The sequence below is a fragment of the Caretta caretta genome, chromosome 6 (assembly GCF_965140235.1).
Source record: "Caretta caretta isolate rCarCar2 chromosome 6, rCarCar1.hap1, whole genome shotgun sequence".
In the NCBI taxonomy this organism is placed as follows: Eukaryota; Metazoa; Chordata; order Testudines; family Cheloniidae; genus Caretta; species Caretta caretta.
Window position 1 is genome coordinate 114,158,047 of NC_134211.1, and position 21,777 is coordinate 114,179,823.

Here is a 21,777-nt window from a genome sequence, read left to right on the forward strand (position 1 = left end):
AAGAGAACCCTTTACAGGTTTCAGAGTAGCAGCCATGTTAGTCTGTATCCACAAAAAGAAAAGGAGTACTTGTGGCACCTTAGAGACTAACAAATTTATTTGAGCATAAGCTTTCATGAGCTACAGCTCACTTCATCGCTGTAGCTCACAAAAGCTTAGGCTCAAATAAATTTGTTAGTCTCTAAGGTGCCACAAGTCCTCTTTTCTTTTTGCAGAACCCTTTGCAGTTATTTAGCATTCAAAGAGGTCAAACACTTATTTTGGAATGTAGCCTGATTTGAGTGGGTTAGGGCTTAACTACAGGATAAGGCAATTTAAGAAGTCCGATAGAATGATTACAAAATGAAAGTCATGAATACAGCTGAACTAGGTAGTCTTTTGCCATAGTGACGAATGAACACATACACACACACACACACACAGAGAGACAAGAAGAATAATGAAGGGAATCTACAGTTCTTCTAGCTACATTCTTTCCAGATCCCACAGATTTACTTTGAGACATAAGGCTAGACCCACTCCCCTGAAATCACTGGATACTCAGGCCCTGATCCTCAATTTAGATATTTTAGCTCCTAACTTCCACTGAAATCAGTGTGTCCCTTTGATGTATTGTGCACAGTTATACAGTACCTCTCTGACAATTTTGGGTTAGGGTAAAATCAGTGGAAGTTAAGACCCTAAATACCTTTGAGGATCTGGGCCTCAGTACCTTGCAGGACAGAGACCGCACTCACTATGCAAACTCATTGTACCACGCTCTGTACAGCTGTTCCTTTGAGGGCCAATGGACTCCATCAGTGTCTTTTCCCCTACTTGTTTTGCCACTTACATGACTAGCACCAGATGCAGGAGCTGCAGAAAAGTTGGTAGCAGTCACAAGTCCAGAGGCCCTTTGAAGAAGGTACTTTAATCCTGAAAATAGTCAACAGGAACGTAACACCCAATGAAAAGGAGGAAGGATGAAAAGTTGTGGGGTTTTTACCATGTTCAGTGAGCGCATTTCTTGTGGAAGTTGCCACGCAGCCAGCTCTGGAGATAAAGGCTTCTGCTATCCACAAGGCAACTACAGCATAGGTACAGGTGGTTCAAGTTTTTCCCAACCATCTCATGGACATGCTGTAGCAACCCTAACACTTATAAAGGCAAGAGGGTAGTTTATGTATATTCGGTCCTTGGCCTCTCTGCAAACATGGGTGTCAGGGAGTGCCAGTTGGAATTGTGGGTTTTCAATAAATTGTGAGGTCATAAGGGGTCATTATGATCATCAAGCCTGACCTCCTGCATAACAGAGGCCTGGTTTTGTGACATGTATGGCTGTCTACAGAGATCTGGACAAAGACCATAAATTCCTTTCACATATGCCACACGATAGCAAACACATAGTAAATCTCTTCAGTCGCTACCTGTCTGGAGTCCAGCAACCATCCTAGAAATTGAAGTGTTTACAATCTGTCACTAAGCCCCTGAGCCATACAGTCCCCAATGAAGTTACTGAAGAATCTTCTTTGTCACAAGCATTAAGTACTGTAGTGTTCTTTATGAATGTGCACAGTATCAAGGCTACCTTATTGGTATATGACAGGTCTCCCAGAATTATGTACGTGCTACTCTTGATTTATCTTTCACACTCTACAGCACACAGTAGCTCTGTGATAATTCTGGATTAGGGTCATGCATATTTGCCAAGGCAGGTTTCCCACAGGAAATGGTTTTAAAATAGCTAATTAATAAACTAACAAAAAAACAGGATTATCATGGAAAAGCTGGCAGACCTTAAGGGAAAAAAAACTTGTTTTTAAATATGGATTCTAATTTAATCCAGCGCTGATATAACAGAAAGCAAAGAATGATCGCTCACACATGGTATAGAATAGAACTTGAATGCCTGTATATCATGAGCAATTACCTTGAATTTATTAGGGCTCTTATAGACAGGCAGCACTCAACAAAAGGAAAGACAATATTACAGCAGATATGCTAAAAGTTAGCATTACCTCTGTCTCCCTTTCTTGTTCCAAGTTTCTCTCATAAAACCTAGACATTATGATAACTAAATCAGAAATAGGTGAGTAACTTAAAATATTGGTAATAAACACCACCATTCACAGCTCCTCTTGTTTTGGTGTCTTAATACAAATTTATTGTTCTAACAATAATAATGTGCGCACAGTCACAAATGGAAGTGTAACTTTAAAGTTGCTGCTGTCTCTTTAAAACCTCTCCAAAACCAGAGCCTAGTGAATCCTTGAAGACCATATAACTTTTCCTGACATTGTTGAGAGAAAAGACTCTTGAAGGTAGGATGTTAAACAGTTTGCTTATTGGATAGGAATTAAGATCCCTGATTTCATTTAAAACTGTGTTTAAGGTTTTCTTGAACATCTTTATAAAGATCTCAAACAAGAATGGGAAGACAAAAAAATTGTGAAATCACAAAAATTAACATCGCTTTACCAAATCCTTGAGACCAGCAAAATACTAAATACCTATTGTAACAATGTTGCTCATTGTGAGACAATCAGAAGTATATACTCTCCAATGATTGGAAACCTGCTATATATGCGATTGATTAGCTTCCTGTCTGGTTTATTTATATATCTTATATTTATATTTAGTTGGCTTCTATTTACTTAGTGAACAAGTCATTTTATTGCATTTCCAGAATAACTGATTTAAGTCCTACAATAGTTATATATTTCACATTTAAAACTAATACATTTGGATTCACTTTACTTTCAAATCAGCTTTTAAGATAAAGCTTCTGAGCTAGTATGTCTGCAAAAAAGGAAATGTCAGGTTTTTGAAGTGTCTCTATTCAGCAGATGAATGGGCTCTCAAATATCCACTACAGATAATGAGGTCTGACATGATAATGTAGCTACCTATCTTCAACAACTCTAGGAACTGAAAACTGAGCTGTGCAAAGACTCTCAGAAGTTAGAGGTAAAACAAACTTTAAAAAAAAAATCTAACCTTTTAAAAAGTAAGAATTTAAATTCTAACTTGGGGAAATTGTGTGCTTCTACATCACATGTTTTCAATCCATTGGTAAAATAGATGTATGTGAAAGAGATACACAGCTTGCATTCTGTCATACAGACATCAGTAACTCTCCTAGGATTAGGTTAATTTAGCAGCGCATTGAAAAGAAATAGCCATGATATTGGCAGTTGTAGGTAAATTTACTTTAACTGGATTATCTCAGTTAGGATATCCTATTTCAATCAAGCTCTGGCTCCTTGCCTCTATGCATGCTAATATAATTGCTATTCCTTAGCTACTAACCAATTTATTTGAGCATAAGCTTTCGTGAGCTACAGCTCACTTCATCGGATGCATACTGTGGAAAATACAGAAGACGTTTTTATACACACAAACCATGAAAAAATGGGTGATTATCACTACAAAAGGTTTTCTCTCCCCCCACCCCACTCTCCTGCTGGTAATAGCTTATGTAAAGTGATCACTCTCCTTACAATGTGTATGCTAATCAAGGTGGGCCATTTCCAGCACAAATCCAGGTTTTCTCCCCCCACAAAAACCCACTCTCCTGTTGGTAATAGCTTATCTAAAGTGAGCCTACAGACAGCCCCGCAACCTGAAGCAAATACTCACCAACAACCACATACCACACAACAGAACCACTAACCCAGGAACTTATCCTTGCAACAAAGCCCGTTGCCAATTGTGCCCACATATCTATTCAGGGGACACCATCACAGGGCCTAATAACATCAGCCACACTATCAGAGGCTCGTTCACCTGCACATCCACCAATGTGATATATGCCATCATGTGCCAGCAATGCCCCTCTGCCATGTACATTGGTCAAACTGGACAGTCTCTACGTAAAAGAATAAATGGACACAAATCAGATGTCAAGAATTATAACATTCATAAACCAGTCGGAGAACACTTCAATCTCTCTGGTCACGCAATCACAGACATGAAGGTCGCTATCTTAAAACAAAAAAACTTCAAATCCAGACTCCAGCGAGAAACTGCTGAATTGGAATTCATTTGCAAATTGGATACTATTAATTTAGGCTTAAATAGAGACTGGGAGTGGCTAAGTCATTATGCAAGGTAGCCTGTTTCCTCTTGTTTTTTCTACCCCCCCCTCCCCAGATGTTCTGGTTTAACTTGGATTTAAACTTGGAGAGTGGTCAGTTTGGATGAGCTATTACCAGCAGGAGAGTGAGTTTGTGTGTGTATGGGGGTGGGGGGGATGTGAGAAAACCTGGATTTGTGCAGGAAATAGCCCGACTTGATTATCATGCACATTGTGTAAAGAGTTGTCACTTTGGATGGGCTATCACCAGCAGGAGAGTGAATTTGTGTGGGGGGGTGGAGGGTGAGAAAACCTGGATTTGTGCTGGAAATGGCCCACCTGATGATCACTTTAGATAAGCTATTACCAGCAGGACAGTGGGGTGGGAGGAGGTATTGTTTCATATTCTCTGTGTATATATAAAGTCTGCTGCAGTTTCCACGGTATGCATCCGATGAAGTGAGCTGTAGCTCACGAAAGCTCATGCTCAAATAAATTGGTTAGTCTCTAAGGTGCCACAAGTACTCTTTTTCTTTCTCCTTACAATGTGTATGATAATCAAGGTGGGCCATTTCCAGCACAAATCCAGGGTTTAACAAGAATGTCTGGGGGAGGGGGAGAAACAAGGGGAAATAGGTTACCTTGCATAATGACTTAGCCACTCCCAGTCTCTATTCAAGCCTAAGTTAATTGTATCCAATTTGAAAATGAATTCCCAATTCAGCAGTCTCTCACTGGAGTCTGGATTTAAAGTTTTTCTGTTGTAATATCGCAACTTTCATGTCTGTAATCGCGTGACCAGAGAGATTGAAGAGTTCTCCGACTGGTTTATGAATGTTATAATTCTTGACATCTGATTTCAGAGGAACAGCCATGTTAGTCTGTATTCGCAAAAAGAAAAGGAGTACTTGTGGCACCTTAGAGACTAACCAATTTATTTGAGCATGAGCTTTCGTGAGCCACAGCTCACTTCATCAGATGTGTACCGTGGAAACTGCAGCAGACTTTATATACACACAGAGAATATGAAACAATACCTCCTCCCACCCCACTGTCCTGCTGGTAATAGCTTATCTAAAGTGATCAACAGGGCCTCTCCTTCTGCCCCTCCACCCCCACGAACATGATACAGTTCTGTGGTGACCTAGAATCCTATTTTCGACGTCTCCGTCTCAAGGAATATTTCCAAAATACCTCTGAACAACATACTAATCCACAGAGGTCTCCCTGCCAACACTACAGAAAGAGGGATTCTAGATGGACTCCTCCTGAAGGTCGAAACAGCAGACTGGACTTCTACATAGAGTGCTTCCGCCGACGTGCACGGGCTGAAATTGTGGAAAAGCAGCATCACTTGCCCCATAACCTCAGCCATGCGGAACGCAATGCCATCCACAGCCTCAGAAACAACTCTGACATCATAATCAAAAAGGCTGACAAAGGAGGTGCTGTTGTCATCATGAATAGGTCGGAATATGAACAAGAGGCTGCTCGGCAGCTCTCCAACACGAGTTTCTACAAGCCATTACCCTATGATCCCACTGAGAGTTACCAAAAGCAACTACAGCATTTGCTCAAGAAACTTCCTGAAAAAGCACAAGATCAAATCCGCACAGACACACCCCTGGAACCCCGACCTGGGATATTCTATCTACTACCCAAGATCCATAAACCTGGAAATCCTGGGCGCACCATCATCTCAGGCATTGGCACCCTGACAGCAGGATTGTCTGGCTATGTAGACTCCCTCCTCAGGCCCTACGCTACCAGCACTCCCAGCTACCTTCGAGACACCACTGACTTCCTGAGGAAACTTCAATCCATCGGTGATCTTCCTGATAACACCATCCTGGCTACTATGGATGTAGAAGCCCTCTACACCAACATTCCACACAAAGATGGACTACAGGCCATCAGGAACACTATCCCCGATAATGTCACGGCTAACCTGGTGGCTGAACTTTGTGACTTTGTCCTTACCCATAACTATTTCACATTTGGGGACAATGTAGATCAGCGGCACTGCTATGGGTACCCGCATGGCCCCACAGTATGCCAACATTTTTATGGCTGATTTAGAACAACGCTTCCTCAGCTCTCGTCCCCTAAAGCCCCTACTCTACTTGCGCTATATTGATGACATCTTCATCATCTGGACCCATGGAAAAGAAGCCCTTGAGGAATTCCACCATGATTTCAACAATTTCCATCCCACCACCAACCTCAGCCTGGTCCAGTCCACACAAGAGATCCACTTCCTGGACACTACAGTGGTAATAAACAATGGCCACATAAACACCACCCTATACCGGAAACCTACTGACCGCTATTCCTACCTGCATGCCTCCAGCTTTCACCCTATTCCTACCTGCATGCCTCCAGCTTTCACCCTGACCACACCACACGATCCATCGTCTACAGCCAAGCTCTGCGATACAACCGCATTTGCTCCAACCCCTCAGACAGAGACAAACACCTACAAGATCTCTGTCAAGCTTTCTTACAACTACAATACCCACCTGCAGAAGTAAAGAAACAGATTGATAGAGCCAGAAGAGTTCCCAGAAGTTACCTACTACAGGACAGGCCTAACAAAGAAAATAACAGAACGCCACTAGCGGTCACCTTCAGCCCCCAACTAAAACCCCTCCAACTCATTATTAAGGATCTACAACCTATCCTAAAGGATGACCCAACACTCTCACAAGTCTTGGGAGACAGGCCAGTCCTTGCCTACAGACAGCCCCGCAACCTGAAGCAAATACTCACCAACAACCACATACCACACAACAGAACCACTAACCCAGGAACTTATCCTTGCAACAAAGCCCGTTGCCAATTGTGGCCACATATCTATTCAGGGGACACCATCACAGGGCCTAATAACATCAGCCACACTATCAGAGGCTCGTTCACCTGCACATCCACCAATGTGATATATGCCATCATGTGCCAGCAATGCCCCTCTGCCATGTACATTGGTCAAACTGGACAGTCTCTACGTAAAAGAATAAACGGACACAAATCAGATGTCAAGAATTATAACATTCATAAACCAGTCGGAGAACACTTCAATCTCTCTGGTCACGCAATCACAGACATGAAGGTCGCTATCTTAAAACAAAAAAACTTCAAATCCAGACTCCAGCGAGAAACTGCTGAATTGGAATTCATTTGCAAATTGGATACTATTAATTTAGGCTTAAATAGAGACTGGGAGTGGCTAAGTCATTATGCAAGGTAGCCTGTTTCCTCTTGTTTTTTCTACCCCCCCCCCCCCCAGATGTTCTGGTTTAACTTGGATTTAAACTTGGAGAGTGGTCAGTTTGGATGAGCTATTACCAGCAGGAGAGTGAGTTTGTGTGTGTATGGGGGTGGGGGGGATGTGAGAAAACCTGGATTTGTGCAGGAAATAGCCCGACTTGATTATCATGCACATTGTGTAAAGAGTTGTCACTTTGGATGGGCTAGCACCAGCAGGAGAGTGAATTTGTGTGGGGGGGTGGAGGGTGAGAAAACCTGGATTTGTGCTGGAAATGGCCCACCTGTTGATCACTTTAGATAAGCTATTACCAGCAGGACAGTGGGGTGGGAGGAGGTATTGTTTCATATTCTCTGTGTGTATAAAAAGTCTGCTGCAGTTTCCACGGTACACATCTGATGAAGTGAGCTGTGGCTCACGAAAGCTCATGCTCAAATAAATTGGTTAGTCTCTAAGGTGCCACAAGTACTCCTTTTCTTTTTGACATCTGATTTGTGTCCATTTATTCTTTTACGTAGAGACTGTCCAGTTTGACCAATGTACATGGCAGAGGGGCGTTGCTGGCACATGATGGCATATATCACATTGGTAGATGTGCAGGTGAACAAGCCTCTGATAGTGTGGCTGATGTTATTAGGCCCTGTGATGGTGTCCCCTGAATAGATAGGTGGGCACAGTTGGCAACGGGCTTTGTTGCAAGGATAGGTTCCTGGGTTAGTGGTTCTGTTGTGTGGTATGTGGTTGCTGGTGAGTATTCGCTTCAGGTTGGGGGGCTGTCTGTAGGCAAGGACTGGCCTGTCTCCCAAGATTTGTGAGCGTGTTGGGTCATCCTTCAGGATAGGTTGTAGATCCTTGATAATGTGTTGGAGGGGTTTTAGTTGGGGGCTGAAGGTGACGGCTAGTGGCGTTCTGTTATTTTCTTTGTTAGGCCTGTCCTGTAGTAGGTGACTTCCCGGAACTCTTCTGGCTCTATCAATCTGTTTCTTCACTTCTGCAGGTGGGTATTGTAGTTGTAAGAATGCTTGATAGAGATCTTGTAGGTGTTTGTCTCTGTTTGAGAGGTTGGAGCAAATGAGGTTGTATTGCAGAGCTTGGCTGTAGACAATGGATCGTGTGGTGTGGTCAGGGTGAAAGCTGGAGGCATGTAGGTAGGAGTAGCGGTCAGTGGGTTTCCGGTATAGGGTGGTGTTTATGTGACCATCGTTTATTAGCACTGTAGTGTCCAGGAAGTGGATCTCTTGTGTGGACTGGACCAGGCTGAGGTTGATGGTGGGATGGAAATTGTTGAAATCATGGTGGAATTCCTCAAGAGTTTCTTTTCCATGGGTCCAGATGATGAAGATGTCATCAATATAGCGCAAGTAGAGTAGGGGTGTTAGGGGACAAGAGCTGAGGAAGCATTGTTCTAAGTCAGCCATAAAAATGTTGGCATACTGTGGAGCCATGCGGGTACCCATAGCAGTGCCGCTGATTTGAAGGTATACATTGTCCCCAAATGTAAAATAGTTATGGGTAAAGACAAAGTCACAAAGTTCAGCCACCAGGTTAGCCGTGACATTATCGGGGATAGTGTTCTTGATGGCTTGTAGTCCATCTTTGTGTGTAATGTTGGTGTAGAGGGCTTCTACATCCATAGTGGTCAGGATGGTGTTATCAGGAAGATCACCGATGAATTGTAGTTTCCTCAGGAAGTCAGTGGTGTCTCGAAGGTAGCTGGGAGTGCTGGTAGCGTAGGGCCTGAGGAGGGAGTCTACATAACCAGACAATCCTGCTGTCATGGTGCCAATGCCTGAGATAATGGGGCTCCCAGGATTTCCAGGTTAATGGATCTTGGGTAGTAGACAGAATATCCCAGGTCTGCGCGGTTGAGGTTGTGGGGCAAGTGGGGCAAGTGATGCTGCTTTTCCACAATTTCAGCCCGTGCACGTCGGCAGAAGCACTCTATGTAGAAGTCCAGTCTGCTGTCTCGACCTTCAGGAGGAGTCCACCTAGAATCCTTCTTTTTGTAGTGTTGGTAGGGAGGTCTCTGTGGATTAGTATGTTGTTCAGAGGTGTGTTGGAAATATTCCTTGAGTCGGAGACGTCAAAAATAGGATTCTAGGTTACCACAGAACTGTATCATGTTCATGGAGGTGGAGGGGCAGAAGGAGAGGCCCCGAGATAGGACAGCTGCTTCTGCTGGGCTAAGAGTATAGTTGGATAGGTTAACAATATTGCTCGGTGGGTTGAGGGAACCATTGCTGTGGCCCCTTGTGGCATGTAGTAGTTTAGAAAGTTTAGTGTCCTTTTTCTTTTGTAGAGAAGCAAAGTGTGTGTTGTACAGAACACCGCTAGCCGTCACCTTCAGTCCCCAACTAAAACCCCTCCAACGCATTATCAAGGATCTACAACCTATCCTGAAGGATGACCCAACACTCTCACAAATCTTGGGAGACAAGCCAGTCCTTGCCTACAGACAGCCCCGCAACCTGAAGCAAATACTCACCAACAACCACATACCACACAACAGAACCACTAACCCAGGAACCTATCCTTGCAACAAAGCCCGTTGCCAACTGTGCCCACATATCTATTCAGGGGACACCATCACAGGGCCTAATAACATCAGCCACACTATCAGAGGCTCGTTCACCTGCACATCTACCAGTGTGATATATGCCATCATGTGCCAGCAACGCCCCTCTGCCATGTACATTGGTCAAACTGGACAGTCTCTACGTAAAAGAATAAATGGACACAAATCAGATGTCAAGAATTATAACATTCATAAACCAGTCGGAGAACACTTCAATCTCTCTGGTCACGCGATTACAGACATGAAAGTTGTGATATTACAACAGAAAAACTTCAAATCCAGACTCCAGCGAGAGACTGCTGAATTGGAATTCATTTGCAAATTGGATTCAATTAATTTAGGCTTGAATAGAGACTGGGAGTGGCTAAGTCATTATGCAAGGTAACCTATTTCCCCTTGTTTTTTCCTACCCCCCCCCCTCAGACGTTCTTGTTAAACCCTGGATTTGTGCTGGAAATGGCACACCTTGATTATCATACACATAAGGAGAGTGATCACGTTACATAAGCTATTACCAGCAGGAGAGTGGGGTGGGGGGAGAGAAAACCTTTTGTAGTGATAATCACCCATTTTTTCATGGTTTGTGTGTATAAAAACGTCTTCTGTATTTTCCACAGTATGCATCCGATGAAGTGAGCTGTAGCTCACGAAAGCTTATGCTTAAATAAATTGGTTAGTCTCTAAGGTGCCACAAGTACTCCTTTTCTTTTTGCAAATACAGACTAACACGGCTGTTTTTCTGAAACCATTCCTTAGCTAGCCACCTGCATTCCATGAGATAATTGGTTCATTTTCACAGGTTTCTATAGCAAGCCAGTCCTTGCTCTGTTTATTAAGGTATAGCTAAGAAGATTTAATTAGAATGATATGAGGGCTCCTCTTAAATGCTCGAAGATAGTGGATTTTGTATGTAAAGATGCAGATATTCTAATAGTAAGAATCTTCTTGTGCAGCTTTTCTTTAAATATTCCCGTGGGCTCATTTGAACACTAACTGCAATGCAAGCTAAAGTGCCCTTTAAATGATAATACTAAACTCTTAAACTGTCTAACAGCATGGATTTCTCTAGAGGTTCTTAAAGTATAATCTATGTTGGAACTTTGTTATAAACCCCTTTATCCTTCAAAGAATATTAACTATAAGTGTACATAATTTATATTCATATTTAAACAGTTTTTTTTTTTAAAAAAGTAGCTCTACTTGTATAAGAATCCTACAGTAATCACTTAAAACAGTTCTCTGAAAAAAAAAAAGCTTCCTAATTAAGTCTATTACTGATTCCACCAATAGCATAATTAGCACGCATAAGCACTAGAAGTTTAGTATGATTATTTCTAATATGATATTTATCATCTCGTTTTAGTCTTAACACTTATAACACCAATAGGATTATTTCTCATTAAGATAGTTCACAGTAATAAAATCCTCACTTACCCTGCTAGAGTAATTACAAACATCTGCACAACTTTAATACAAAGATTGTAAGATCCTAAAGGGGATACATTAAGTTGCTTGAATAAAAGAAATCAAAATCTATTTTACCTTTGGGAAAGCATTAGTGATTATTTGTACAAAAATCATTATGGAAAGTCAGGCTGAGAGATTTCAAGTAGACAGCAGATATAAATAATGCTCATTTGCTATTTTAGGTCTGTAGCTGTTGCCTATCTTAACCAAACTAAATTTTGAAGTGATTCTATTTCATACCTAAATCAAATGTAACTTTGACTGATTTGATGCTTTTGCTGGTTTCTAATGAAAAGATCTTGTTCATAAATTAAGATTAAAAACCACAAGCCAACAGTTTTACCACTTTCTTTTAACCTTGGTGCCGTTGTTCCAAAGTTTACTGTGAAGATATTATAAGATCAGTGAACACATTGTCATCAGTATAAAAGGTACTGGCTTTTTAGGATGAGAGTTGATTTGGGTTACTGTAGAATTGTTAGTGCAGTAGTATAGGACTAGGAACCGGTAAATTTCTGGGTTCTAATCCTAACTCTATCATTGACTTTGTGTATCCCTTTGCAAATCACTTTTCAAATTAATTCATTAATGTTAATCCAGAACTTTGGAAATACAAAGCATTATATAAATACTAAGTCTTCAGTCCAACAAACATGCCTGAGAAGAACTCTACTCATAGTGTCATTAAAGTCAATGGTGCTATTCACAGGTATGTTAAGCCCGTGCATGATCAGAGCCATTGTTATTGCTGCTACATAAATTATTTAAAGGAGTAGATGTTTACCTGCAATCCTTAGAGAAGTCTTCCCACTGTCTGTAGATCTTTGCTTCCTTGCCATTTGAAGTGCAATAGGCAGTGTTTCCATCTGCTTTCCTCTTGAGGTTAGTGATGAAGAGGACTGGTAAAGTTTGTTATAAAATGTCAGTAGGTAGCCAAGGAAACTAGGAAGCATCTCCACACCTTTTTTTCTTTTTCTTTTTTTTGTCTTAGGCAATTCTTAATGCCCTCTCCCTACCCCACCTGTGGCCTTCTCAAATCTTTTTACAGAATGTTTGCAAGGCAGTAAACTTTGTCTCTCCACCACTTTCAAGTTAGTGGCTTACCACGGGGGACACTCAAATGTTCTGCTAGATAGCTATAACGTTGTTTCATATATTCCCTCCAGTCTCCCATTGAGACAGCTATGTTCTTTAGGTGAGGGAGGCAACAGGGATCAGTGGATAGGCCACTAGACTGGGAGTCAGGAGACCAGAAGTCTACTTCCATTCTGCCACCTCAAGTAAGCCACTTATCTTTCTGTCTATTTTCCCCATCTATGAAAAGAAATTAATGTTACTCAGCCATCTCTTGTACAATGGTTTGAGATATATGGAGGAAAGGCTTATATAAGAGCAGTATTATTGTTTAGATGTGGTAGACTGCCTTACATCTCCGTGGGTAAGTCCATTGTCTGATCAGATATCATTAGTACCCCATGTAGACCAAATGATATAACAATAAGCCCATAGGGTTTTCAAAAGCAAAATGTCCTTTAGATATTGATCTCATAGACTAGTATCAGAGGGGTAGCCGTGTTAGTCTGTATCCACAAAAACAATGAGGAATCCGGTGGCACCTTAGAGACTAACAAATTTATTTGGGCATAAGCTTTCATGGGTAAAAAAATCCACTTCTTCAGATGCATAAGCTAGTATCTTTCACAGAAGTTTAAGGTGTCAGCAAACTTCCTTTCCCAGGCGTCCTCGCAGCTTTTTGATCAGTGGTAGTGGTAATGGAAAGTGTGAAATGACATTTACTTTATGCTAGTCACAGAAATGGATGCCACTTTAAAAAAAATCATTACTAAAGGATTGGACCACGTGCTCTGGGAGACCACTGTGATATAAGCAGTGAGAAATTAGGTCCTAGTCCTACAATCCATGGGGGCACAAAGGGCTGCTAGTTTCTCCGAGACCTCTTTCAATTTGTCCATCTCTGCAACTTCTCCTAACTAGCTCCTATATCAGGTTCTTCCTTGCAATTGTCTTGCTAGCAAGGGATCCTTCTGATCATCTTCCCATTCATTCCACACTTCCAATAAAATATGGTGGGGGGAAGTTCACAGGGACTTCATTTGACCAGGCATTCAGAACTTGAACCTGAGCTTGCAAACATTTATGCCTGTGAGAAATTCCACTGAATTCAATGGGACTACTCACTCGTATAGAGCTAGGCATGTGTATGCGAGTTTTCTGGATTGGGACCCCTGTTTAAAGCTGCACTAGCCTCGTTCATTTCTCCAACCTTAGCCACTATGTTGCTAATTAGCTAGTCACTGAGTGTAGGAAACAGTAATATTTTCTGGCCTGTTGACAGTTGTAGTTTTTAAGGCATACTGACACAACCACCTCTTTGAAACACTGAGGAATGTGTTGTGATGTGGTTGGATCCGCGTGGCTACTATAAAGGAGAACGATGCCTCTCCAACCTATTAATGTTCTCTGGGAGAATCCATAGAGTAGTGAATGAGGGAGAACCACTGGATATGATTTAGCTGAACTTTCAAAAAGCCTTTGAGGAGATCCCATGCAAGAGGCTATGAAGGAAACTAACCAATTGCAGGGTGAGAGGTAAAGATCTATCCTGGGTTAAAAATTGGTTGAGAGAAAAAACAAAAAGTAGGAATAAATGGCTAATTTTCAAGCTCATCTGCAGTTTACTCATGCCATGTGTAGGCTTCTAGGGCAATGAGCCAGCCCAGTCAAATAACCCTGGGCTATCCCCAGGTGTAGACTATTAACTCATATTACCTACAGCTTCTTTCAGGGGCTTCTCATTTCTGAAATCTAAGTAATTTCAGTGGCAATACTTAGGATCCTTGGATCTCAGGTCTGGGTGACTCATTCTAGGTGTGGCTTCCCCTGGGTTCCATCAGATTTCTGTCTGATCTTTTTCCTCACAGGTGAATGACTCTGGGAAGAGAGAAGTGGCTGAGACTGGCTTCCTCTCAGTCTTTGAAGTAGGTAAAACAGTCTAATGAATGTATGAGTGATAGGGAAAGAGAGCAACAAGGGAAGTAGAGTGATTGTTTCCCATTAGCTAGTACCTGCTTCTTGTTGCAAGGGTGGGGATACAGTGGAGATAGTGCATGGGTTTGTGGTCTGGGCTTTGCTCTTATTGATGCTGGATTATTCCCTGACATGGACATGTTAAAACCATGTTTAAAATAGAATTTGCTTGTGCAAAGCAGATTTAAACATCACCAGGTGAAATATTTCAAGTGAGGCCTGATCCTTTTGTATTTCCAGATGGAATTTTGCACTAACTGTCAGTACTGGAGAATTTTGCTAATCCATAGGCCTTATTATTTTGTAGAATAAGAAAACAGTATTGAGGAAGCCATGGAGGGACTTCCAGCACACAAGAAATGTCCAAATAGTAACAAAATGGCACAAAAGAGATTGGTGCAAAAAGTGAACAAGTGTATTCAAGTTGACATGGACTTAGAAGAGGAGTCCCTCAGTGCAGATCAGAACACTGCTACAAATATCTGCCCTCCAGAAACACCAACCCTTTCACGGCAGCCACTAAGAACTTCAGAGAACTCTCTATCTTCCCAGCTACTGGCCTGTTCAGCACTGCCAAGGCAGTGTGCGCCTCCACTTCCTGCTCTGCAACCATCCCTCCTGCCCCCGCCACTCCCTCTGTGGCCTTGCATTGGGCGAAGTATGGGACCCATGCCACCCTCTTATCCCCCATCATGCACTAATGCTGCATGTGATGGTGCTTCTTCTGGACATGAAAACCAGCCTTGTCCTAAGAAGGCAAAGACACCAACATTACGAATGAAGCCGTTTGACTGGCAGAAGCTTCCCTTGGATGTGGTGAGAGGTAGGGGCTTGTAATGCTGCATTCATGTACTTACTTTACCACTCTTTAAGAAAAATGTCACCACCAAAGGTTAGGCCCTGATCACTGCAAGCTGCTTCATATGGGTGGCTCCTTACGCCTGTTCTGAGTCCCCCTCTGCCTGGAAGCAAGCATCCCACTGCACAGTGGGGCTTGAGAAACTGGGCTTTTAGTTAGTAGAAATATTTGCTTGAGTCAGAGGCCTTGTGGGAGAAGCACAGGACTGGGAGTCATAAGATCTGTATTCTCTTTCTGGTTCAGCTAAGTGAGAACACTTTGACATGTCACTCAACACCCTGCCCCCCCCCCCCGCCTCAGTATCTCATCCATAAAATAGGGTTAATACAGAGACTTTACTAATTCAATGTACTATAAATTCAGTTAAAGAGCACAATAATGCTTTAGCAATGAACTTCACCAATTTGTGGTGTTGGGTTTTTTTTTTTAAACTGGTGTTCTGATATTGTCTTTGATGGAAGCAGCAAAACAGATCTCGCACTGCCAGAAAACATGAGTCACCAACCCATTTCCAGGATTGTTTATGCAGCCTTGGGAGTCCTTAAGTATTTTAGGCAGAGATGTTAATCTAATTTGAGCTCAATGTCCCGTGTGTGCACACTGCTATTCTGCAATATGTAGCTGATCAGCTAGAGTAAACAGAGGTTAGTAGAATCCATTTAGCTCAGCTGCTGTCTACAGCCATTTGTAATTAAATGAACTGAAGTTTTCCTGATTTAATTCGCCTTCAAACTTTTGGGATATTGTCTGTGGGAACTGCCACTCTTTGATAATTTCCCAGTGTTTCCCTTCTAGTAAGTAGTATTGCTTTGAACGCGATGTGCTGAGTTTTTAGATGTCTCTGTAGTCCCAGTCTTATTACCTTATCTTTTTCAGAAAGTCGCTCCATGTGGGCTTCAGTGACCAGCAGCAGCGATGACGTTATAGAGCCTGATTACACAAGCATAGAGCAACTCTTCTGTGTTTCACAAACAAGCCCCAAGGAGACAGCAGTACCCAAAATAAAGGAACCAAAAGAGGTACTTGAGCATGCCTCACTTCTGGCTATGGCAAAGATCACGGAAATGGCTTTCTTAAAATGAAAGACTTTTATTTTTGGTTGTCTCCTGTATTTTTATACCATAGTTGACTCTTTATTCTTATTAGCCTTTCATAATGCAGTAAGACGCCAGGGATATATTCCCTCCCCATGCCTTTGATAGCATGTGGCTTATGCTTTTAGGGTACATGATGGACAGCTTTACAGTAAACAATATTTCATCAGCGCCAGTGAAGGTTAGATGCAGTCTTGTGGGTGGGTAGTGGGTGGAAATCAGGCATGCTAGGGTACTCTGCCGCCTTATAGTCTTTGGACAAATGACTTCACCTTTCTGTGCCTCAGTTTCTCTAGCTATAAGCAGGAGATGATACTTGCACTCCTTTGTGAATTGCTTTGAGCTTAACTTATGAAAAGTGCCATCTAAGTAATATAAACCTGATACGCTAAAATCAAAAAGCCCTTGCCTAGATTTTATTAAAATCAAGGAAAATGTTTCTTCTCATCTGATTGCGTTTTTTAACACAGATCACATTTATAGATATGAAGAAAAGCCTTCTCTTGAACATATTTTTGAAGCAATTTAAATGGTAAGATTTGATGAGTACCTCATTGTTTGAATAAAATACAACAATGGCATGCAAATCAATTCAACAGAAATATTTTAGCAGATCTAAAATATCTTTAATAGGGAGTCAAAAAGTGTTTTCTTTTAAAACCGTAAGATATACCTGGCAATATATTCCTGGACCAAGTCCCAGATTGTGCTATAGGACCTAAGGGTGAATGGGCTAAGCCTCCAGACAGGGAATATTGATACATAATAACAAAGGAATCTTTCAGATTGGTGCATCTGCTGGGCATTAGTGACATAAATGTTAATTGCTGACATCAAATGTGCATGGAGATTCCTGATTGGAAGTTCTAAATCCATTCAATAATTTAAAGAAACACTTCAAGTAATTTAGACCCAAAATATAGTCAGTGTCTTGAGTCATCTTTTCTTTCAAGAGGAAAATACCCTACTAATTAATAATGTTGTCAAATTCATGGGCTGAATTAGCCCATGGGATGGCGCGAAGGGGAAGAGATCGCAGCAGGACCTTGGCCAAATCTCTTCCACAGAGATTTCCTCACATGATCACATGGTGAAGGTGTACTTTCTCCCCCCACATGCACATAACCACCATGTAACAGGACATCTCCACTGGAGCCACACTGCCATGTACTCCTGCCTGGGCATGGCTGCTCCAGGACCCACCTTTAAGAGGAAATCCATACCTTGGAAGGAATGTCCCGGAAAAGATAGGTCAGCCCCAGCCTGTACTAACTTAGTATAAATGCTGCTTTCTGTGTGGGATATAGGGGCGGAAGGATGGAGAGAATGGTATGTAGCCCATCCAGTCACTGCTTCCTCCCTCTGTATGGACCCCTAAATGTAGAGAGAGGCCCACATGGGATCAGAGAGAGATTGGAATGGTGTTGCAAAGCTGGCTGAGCCTGTCCTTCCATTTGTGAGTGACGAGATCCATGTAAGCGTGACCTCCTCTGCTCTCAGCTTGGTGGTCATGCTCCATCCCAGTTAGTATAGCAGCTGTGAGTTTGCAGAACCAACACCAGAATCTTTTTGATTCATGTCAAATGTATCTTGTTTCACCAAGTTTGGGACAGCAGGGAGAGGTCATGAGGGGGTTCGGATAAAACATTCTGATATGCGCCCATCCCAAACTAGTGACATGTCTTCATTACGGCAGGAAGAGAGTTGTCTTTTGCTTTGACTTCTCTGAAAGGTGGGGCGGGAGGGACAAAGGAGAGAGGAGGAAGCTGGGGGGATTAGAATCTTTCCCTATGATACTGGAAACTCAACCAAACTAAAAACGGAGCTCTTTTGGTTCAGTGTGCAAGCCAAGTGAAGTTCAAAATGTTGCCAAGAAACATAAATAAACAGCGACAACTACATTAGGCTTCTAAAATTCTTCCCATTTTAATAATCTAAGGGATATGGATAAATGGAAGGTTTGCCTTTTGCACAAGCTGAAAAAATGGATGGTCATAAGGCTCATTAAGTAACTTTAGGAATGGTTCCAGTGAATAGACGTCATTTGAGGTGACTATGGGCTGCTTGTCGAGCCTGTATCTGCATGTGACTGAGTGATAGTAGGAGCTGCAGATGAACAATTCTTCCTTTCTCTCTCTCTCTCTCCTTTTAAAAAAAAAAAAAATTGTTTCTAACCTGTCTTGACAGTTTCTCTCTTCGTATCATCCTATTTTTCTAGCACACCTACGATCCTAGAAATAAAGGTAGGTAAACACAGTAGAGGGGAAAAAGCAGTAACTTCCACTTGACCGTGATCCATTACTGATGCAATGTTAGCTGCAGAATCAGTTCCTCTTATATTTGGCATGTTACTCCTAGTTCTCCTGCAGCTTTTAAGTCTTTCCTGCAGCTCGAATGAGGAGGTTGCTGACATGATTGAGAAAGGGGACAGGACCAAGTTTGATGCTGACACTCTGAAGCAGCTGATTAAGCTACTGCCTGAAAAGCATGAGGTATTGACACTATTTATTCATTCTTGCACACTGTAGACGTGTCTGGTTCTGTTTAAAATACAGACGAAATCCCAGTCCCAGCTCTTAAGAGCTCACATTGTATGGGACAGATTCTGCAACTGGATCCAAGGGTGCTCTAAGAGGTAATGTGTCTTCCCATCTGGAGCTGATTGCAGGATCTGGCACTGAGACAAAGATTAGACAACATCACGTTGGGAGATTCAGAGTGGATATCATTTTAAACATTGGGTTTAGCACAGTGGTCCTTTTAAATTGGCTGGGTGGTAGTCTAATGTTAAAATATGTTAGCACAGTGGTTTTCAACCTTTTTTCATTTGCAGACCCCTAACATTTTTTGAATGGAGGTGCAGACCTCTTTGGGAATCTTAGACATAGTCTGCAGACCACAGGTTGAAAACTTTTGTTCTTTGGTAATGACCCCTTAGACATAGTCTGCAGACCCCCAGGGGTTCATGGACCACAAGTTAAAAACTACTGTGTTAACATATATAGGCTTCTCTAAAGAAGCCAGATTTCCAGATGTATAAGGAGGAAACTTTTAAGTTCAGAAGTGGCTGCCTAACTTGGGTGTATATTAATATTCATTTGTCTGGTGATAGATCCTCAGACCCCCCCCCCCCGACCCCTTCCCCCGCACCAGGTCACAGACCAGGACCCCGTTGTGCTGGGTGCCATACAAACACAGAACAAAAAGATTGTAAGCTTTTTAGAGCGGAGACCATCTATGAATTTGCACTCACAAAACAGTCCTTGGATGCCCAGTTGCCCACCTTGTCCATGTAAATACTCATTGACATGTGCAGCATTAGGCGGTCGCTTTTGAAAAGTGGGCCCTGTGTGAGTATGGAATGCAGTTACCAAATGCAATTATTAGTGTTAACGGATTTATTCCTTGTTAGATAGAGAGCCTGAAATCCTGCAAAGAAAAAGCAAAACTAGCAAATGCAGACCAATTTTATCTCCTCCTCCTTGGGATTGCTAGGTAAGGGAAATCTTCACTGATTTCAACCTGTGTGTGTGTGTGTGAGTTCTCTCTCTCACAACATGGATCCTTTCTGGGGACTAAACCCACAACACTAGATGCCTGTGCCTCTCCTGCTTAATCTTAAGTAGCAACTCCTCTATTTGCAGCTGTAATAGACTCCTTTCTTCTGTGCACCAGCCACTGTCAGGCGTCACATAATAAACACTAAATAGTGGATTATGTATGTGCCAGACAGTATTTGACCAGAGGAGCAACCTTCCTGAATTAACTGGGCAGACTGGCAAACGTACAATCATCTTTGTACTATTTATGAGAACACTGTGACATGTAAATTGTAGTGGTATTCTACAAAAAATCCAAAGGTTTGACTATTCTGCATTCACAGAGAGACTGTTTTTAACATTCTGCAAAATGCTGTAGAAATTTATATCTGTCTCGAACTGCATTTATTGCTTTAAAATAACCCTTTTTAAAATGCTTTCTTGGCTATTCTAACATTTGTATACATTACTGTGGATCATTGTGCATCACTGAGAAAGATTCAGGATTTCCATGCAGGCAAATACTGCCTCTCATTTAAGAGGAGAAGTACAAACCCCAGCCAAAGCTATATAACAGGAAGCAGTGTGGTTTAGTGGACTGGGTCTCGGGAAACATGAGTTCTATTCCCATCTCTGCCACTTGCCTTCTGGGTGACCTTGGGCAAGTCATTTCACCTCCGTATGCTTCAGTTTCCCCATTTGTAAAGCACTTTGAGATCGACTGATGGAAAGTGCTAGGTATTATTATTTTATTACCATAATTGCAATGATGTGTTTTTCTTGCGTAGGTTGCAATATGATGTTGCCTACGTGGGTGTTCTGGTGCTATGGGGCGTGTTTATAGGACACTTGTCTAAATGTCTCAGAAGGTTTGATTTATTTGTAATCTAATCCAATGAGGGAAATATCTCACGTGGTGGCATTAAGAGAACAAGATAATACTTGCGCTGGTCTTCAGCAACGTGTTGCTGTCATGCTAGACATGCTTCAGCTTATTTCTTGCATTGACTTTCTCTTTTAGCTACCAGTTGCGAATTGAATGTATGCTGTTATGTGAAGAGACAAGCAGTCTATTGGATTTACTATGGCCCGAAGCACACATGATCAGGAGAGCCTGTGAAAGTAAGAGGGATGCAATTGTATCACTGCTTTGGGCTCAGAGCCAAGTGAAAACTCGCTGTTAGTTGAAATGAAATGACACCTACAACCTAGGCTGGATGAGTCTCTTCATTATCTGAACAGGAAGCTCTGTGGGAGCACTAGCCACAGATTTCCCATTTCTGGAATATTTGATGCAGAACTGCAATTTGTACAGTTCAGCTGTGAGACGGAACACACAGAATGGGGGAATGCTTCTAGCAGATTGTGAGTAAAATATAGATGTGCTGACTAACTCCCTACCAAAGATCTCCACTAGGGAGGGGGAAGGTCCCAAATTCTACATATAGACCACTTGTTTTTTTGTTTTAATCTAGGCTTATTTTTGTGTGTACTTTTTTTTTTTTTAAACCATTGGGAACATGCACAGCAAAACACCTGATGATGACCCTTTTGGCCTGATCCACTTCAGAAATTGTTCAAGCAGTTCTTCCTACTATTGATCAATTTATACATAGACATATTCTAAACGTAAAGGGAAGATCAACTTTCCACATAACTATACAGTCCAAGCCTACTTGGGCCACTTTTATTCAAGTTATTTATTCCTGTTTCTAATTTGTACTGGACAAACAAATCCTATGCCTGGCATGTTTCCAAAGCCATAAAAATACTGGCCCTGCCTACTCTGAGAAAAGACCTTGGGGCAAGCCCTATTTAAACTTCAGGAAAATCCAATTTCCAGGTCTTCACTGAATTTATTTAAATCATCCATTTTAAT

At 41.9% G+C, this 21,777-nt stretch overlaps 1 protein-coding gene across 1 annotated transcript; it reads left to right on the plus strand.

The window, feature by feature from the left end:
• The first annotated feature begins 16,152 nt into the window (after positions 1 to 16,152).
• Positions 16,153 to 21,082, plus strand: LOC142072621 (inverted formin-2-like). The gene is made up of 5 exons (XM_075130055.1): positions 16,153 to 16,284; positions 16,830 to 16,891; positions 18,749 to 18,851; positions 19,772 to 19,854; positions 20,920 to 21,082. The coding sequence occupies exons 1-5, from the start codon at positions 16,153 to 16,155 to the stop codon at positions 21,080 to 21,082; spliced, it is 543 nt and encodes a 180-aa protein (XP_074986156.1).
• Positions 21,083 to 21,777: the final 695 nt, after the last annotated feature.

What these genes read in the sequence shown, in the direction of transcription:
- LOC142072621 (XM_075130055.1), top strand. Translation starts at nt 16,153, where the DNA reads ATGTGGGCTTCAGTGACCAGCAGCAGCGATGACGTTATAGAGCCTGAT. An exon ending in TACTGCCTGAAAAGCATGAG is followed by an intron (nt 18,852 to 19,771) that starts GTATTGACACTA and finishes ATTCCTTGTTAG; the next exon opens with ATAGAGAGCCTGAAATCCTG. An exon ending in CTCCTCCTTGGGATTGCTAG is followed by an intron (nt 19,855 to 20,919) that starts GTAAGGGAAATC and finishes TTTCTCTTTTAG; the next exon opens with CTACCAGTTGCGAATTGAAT.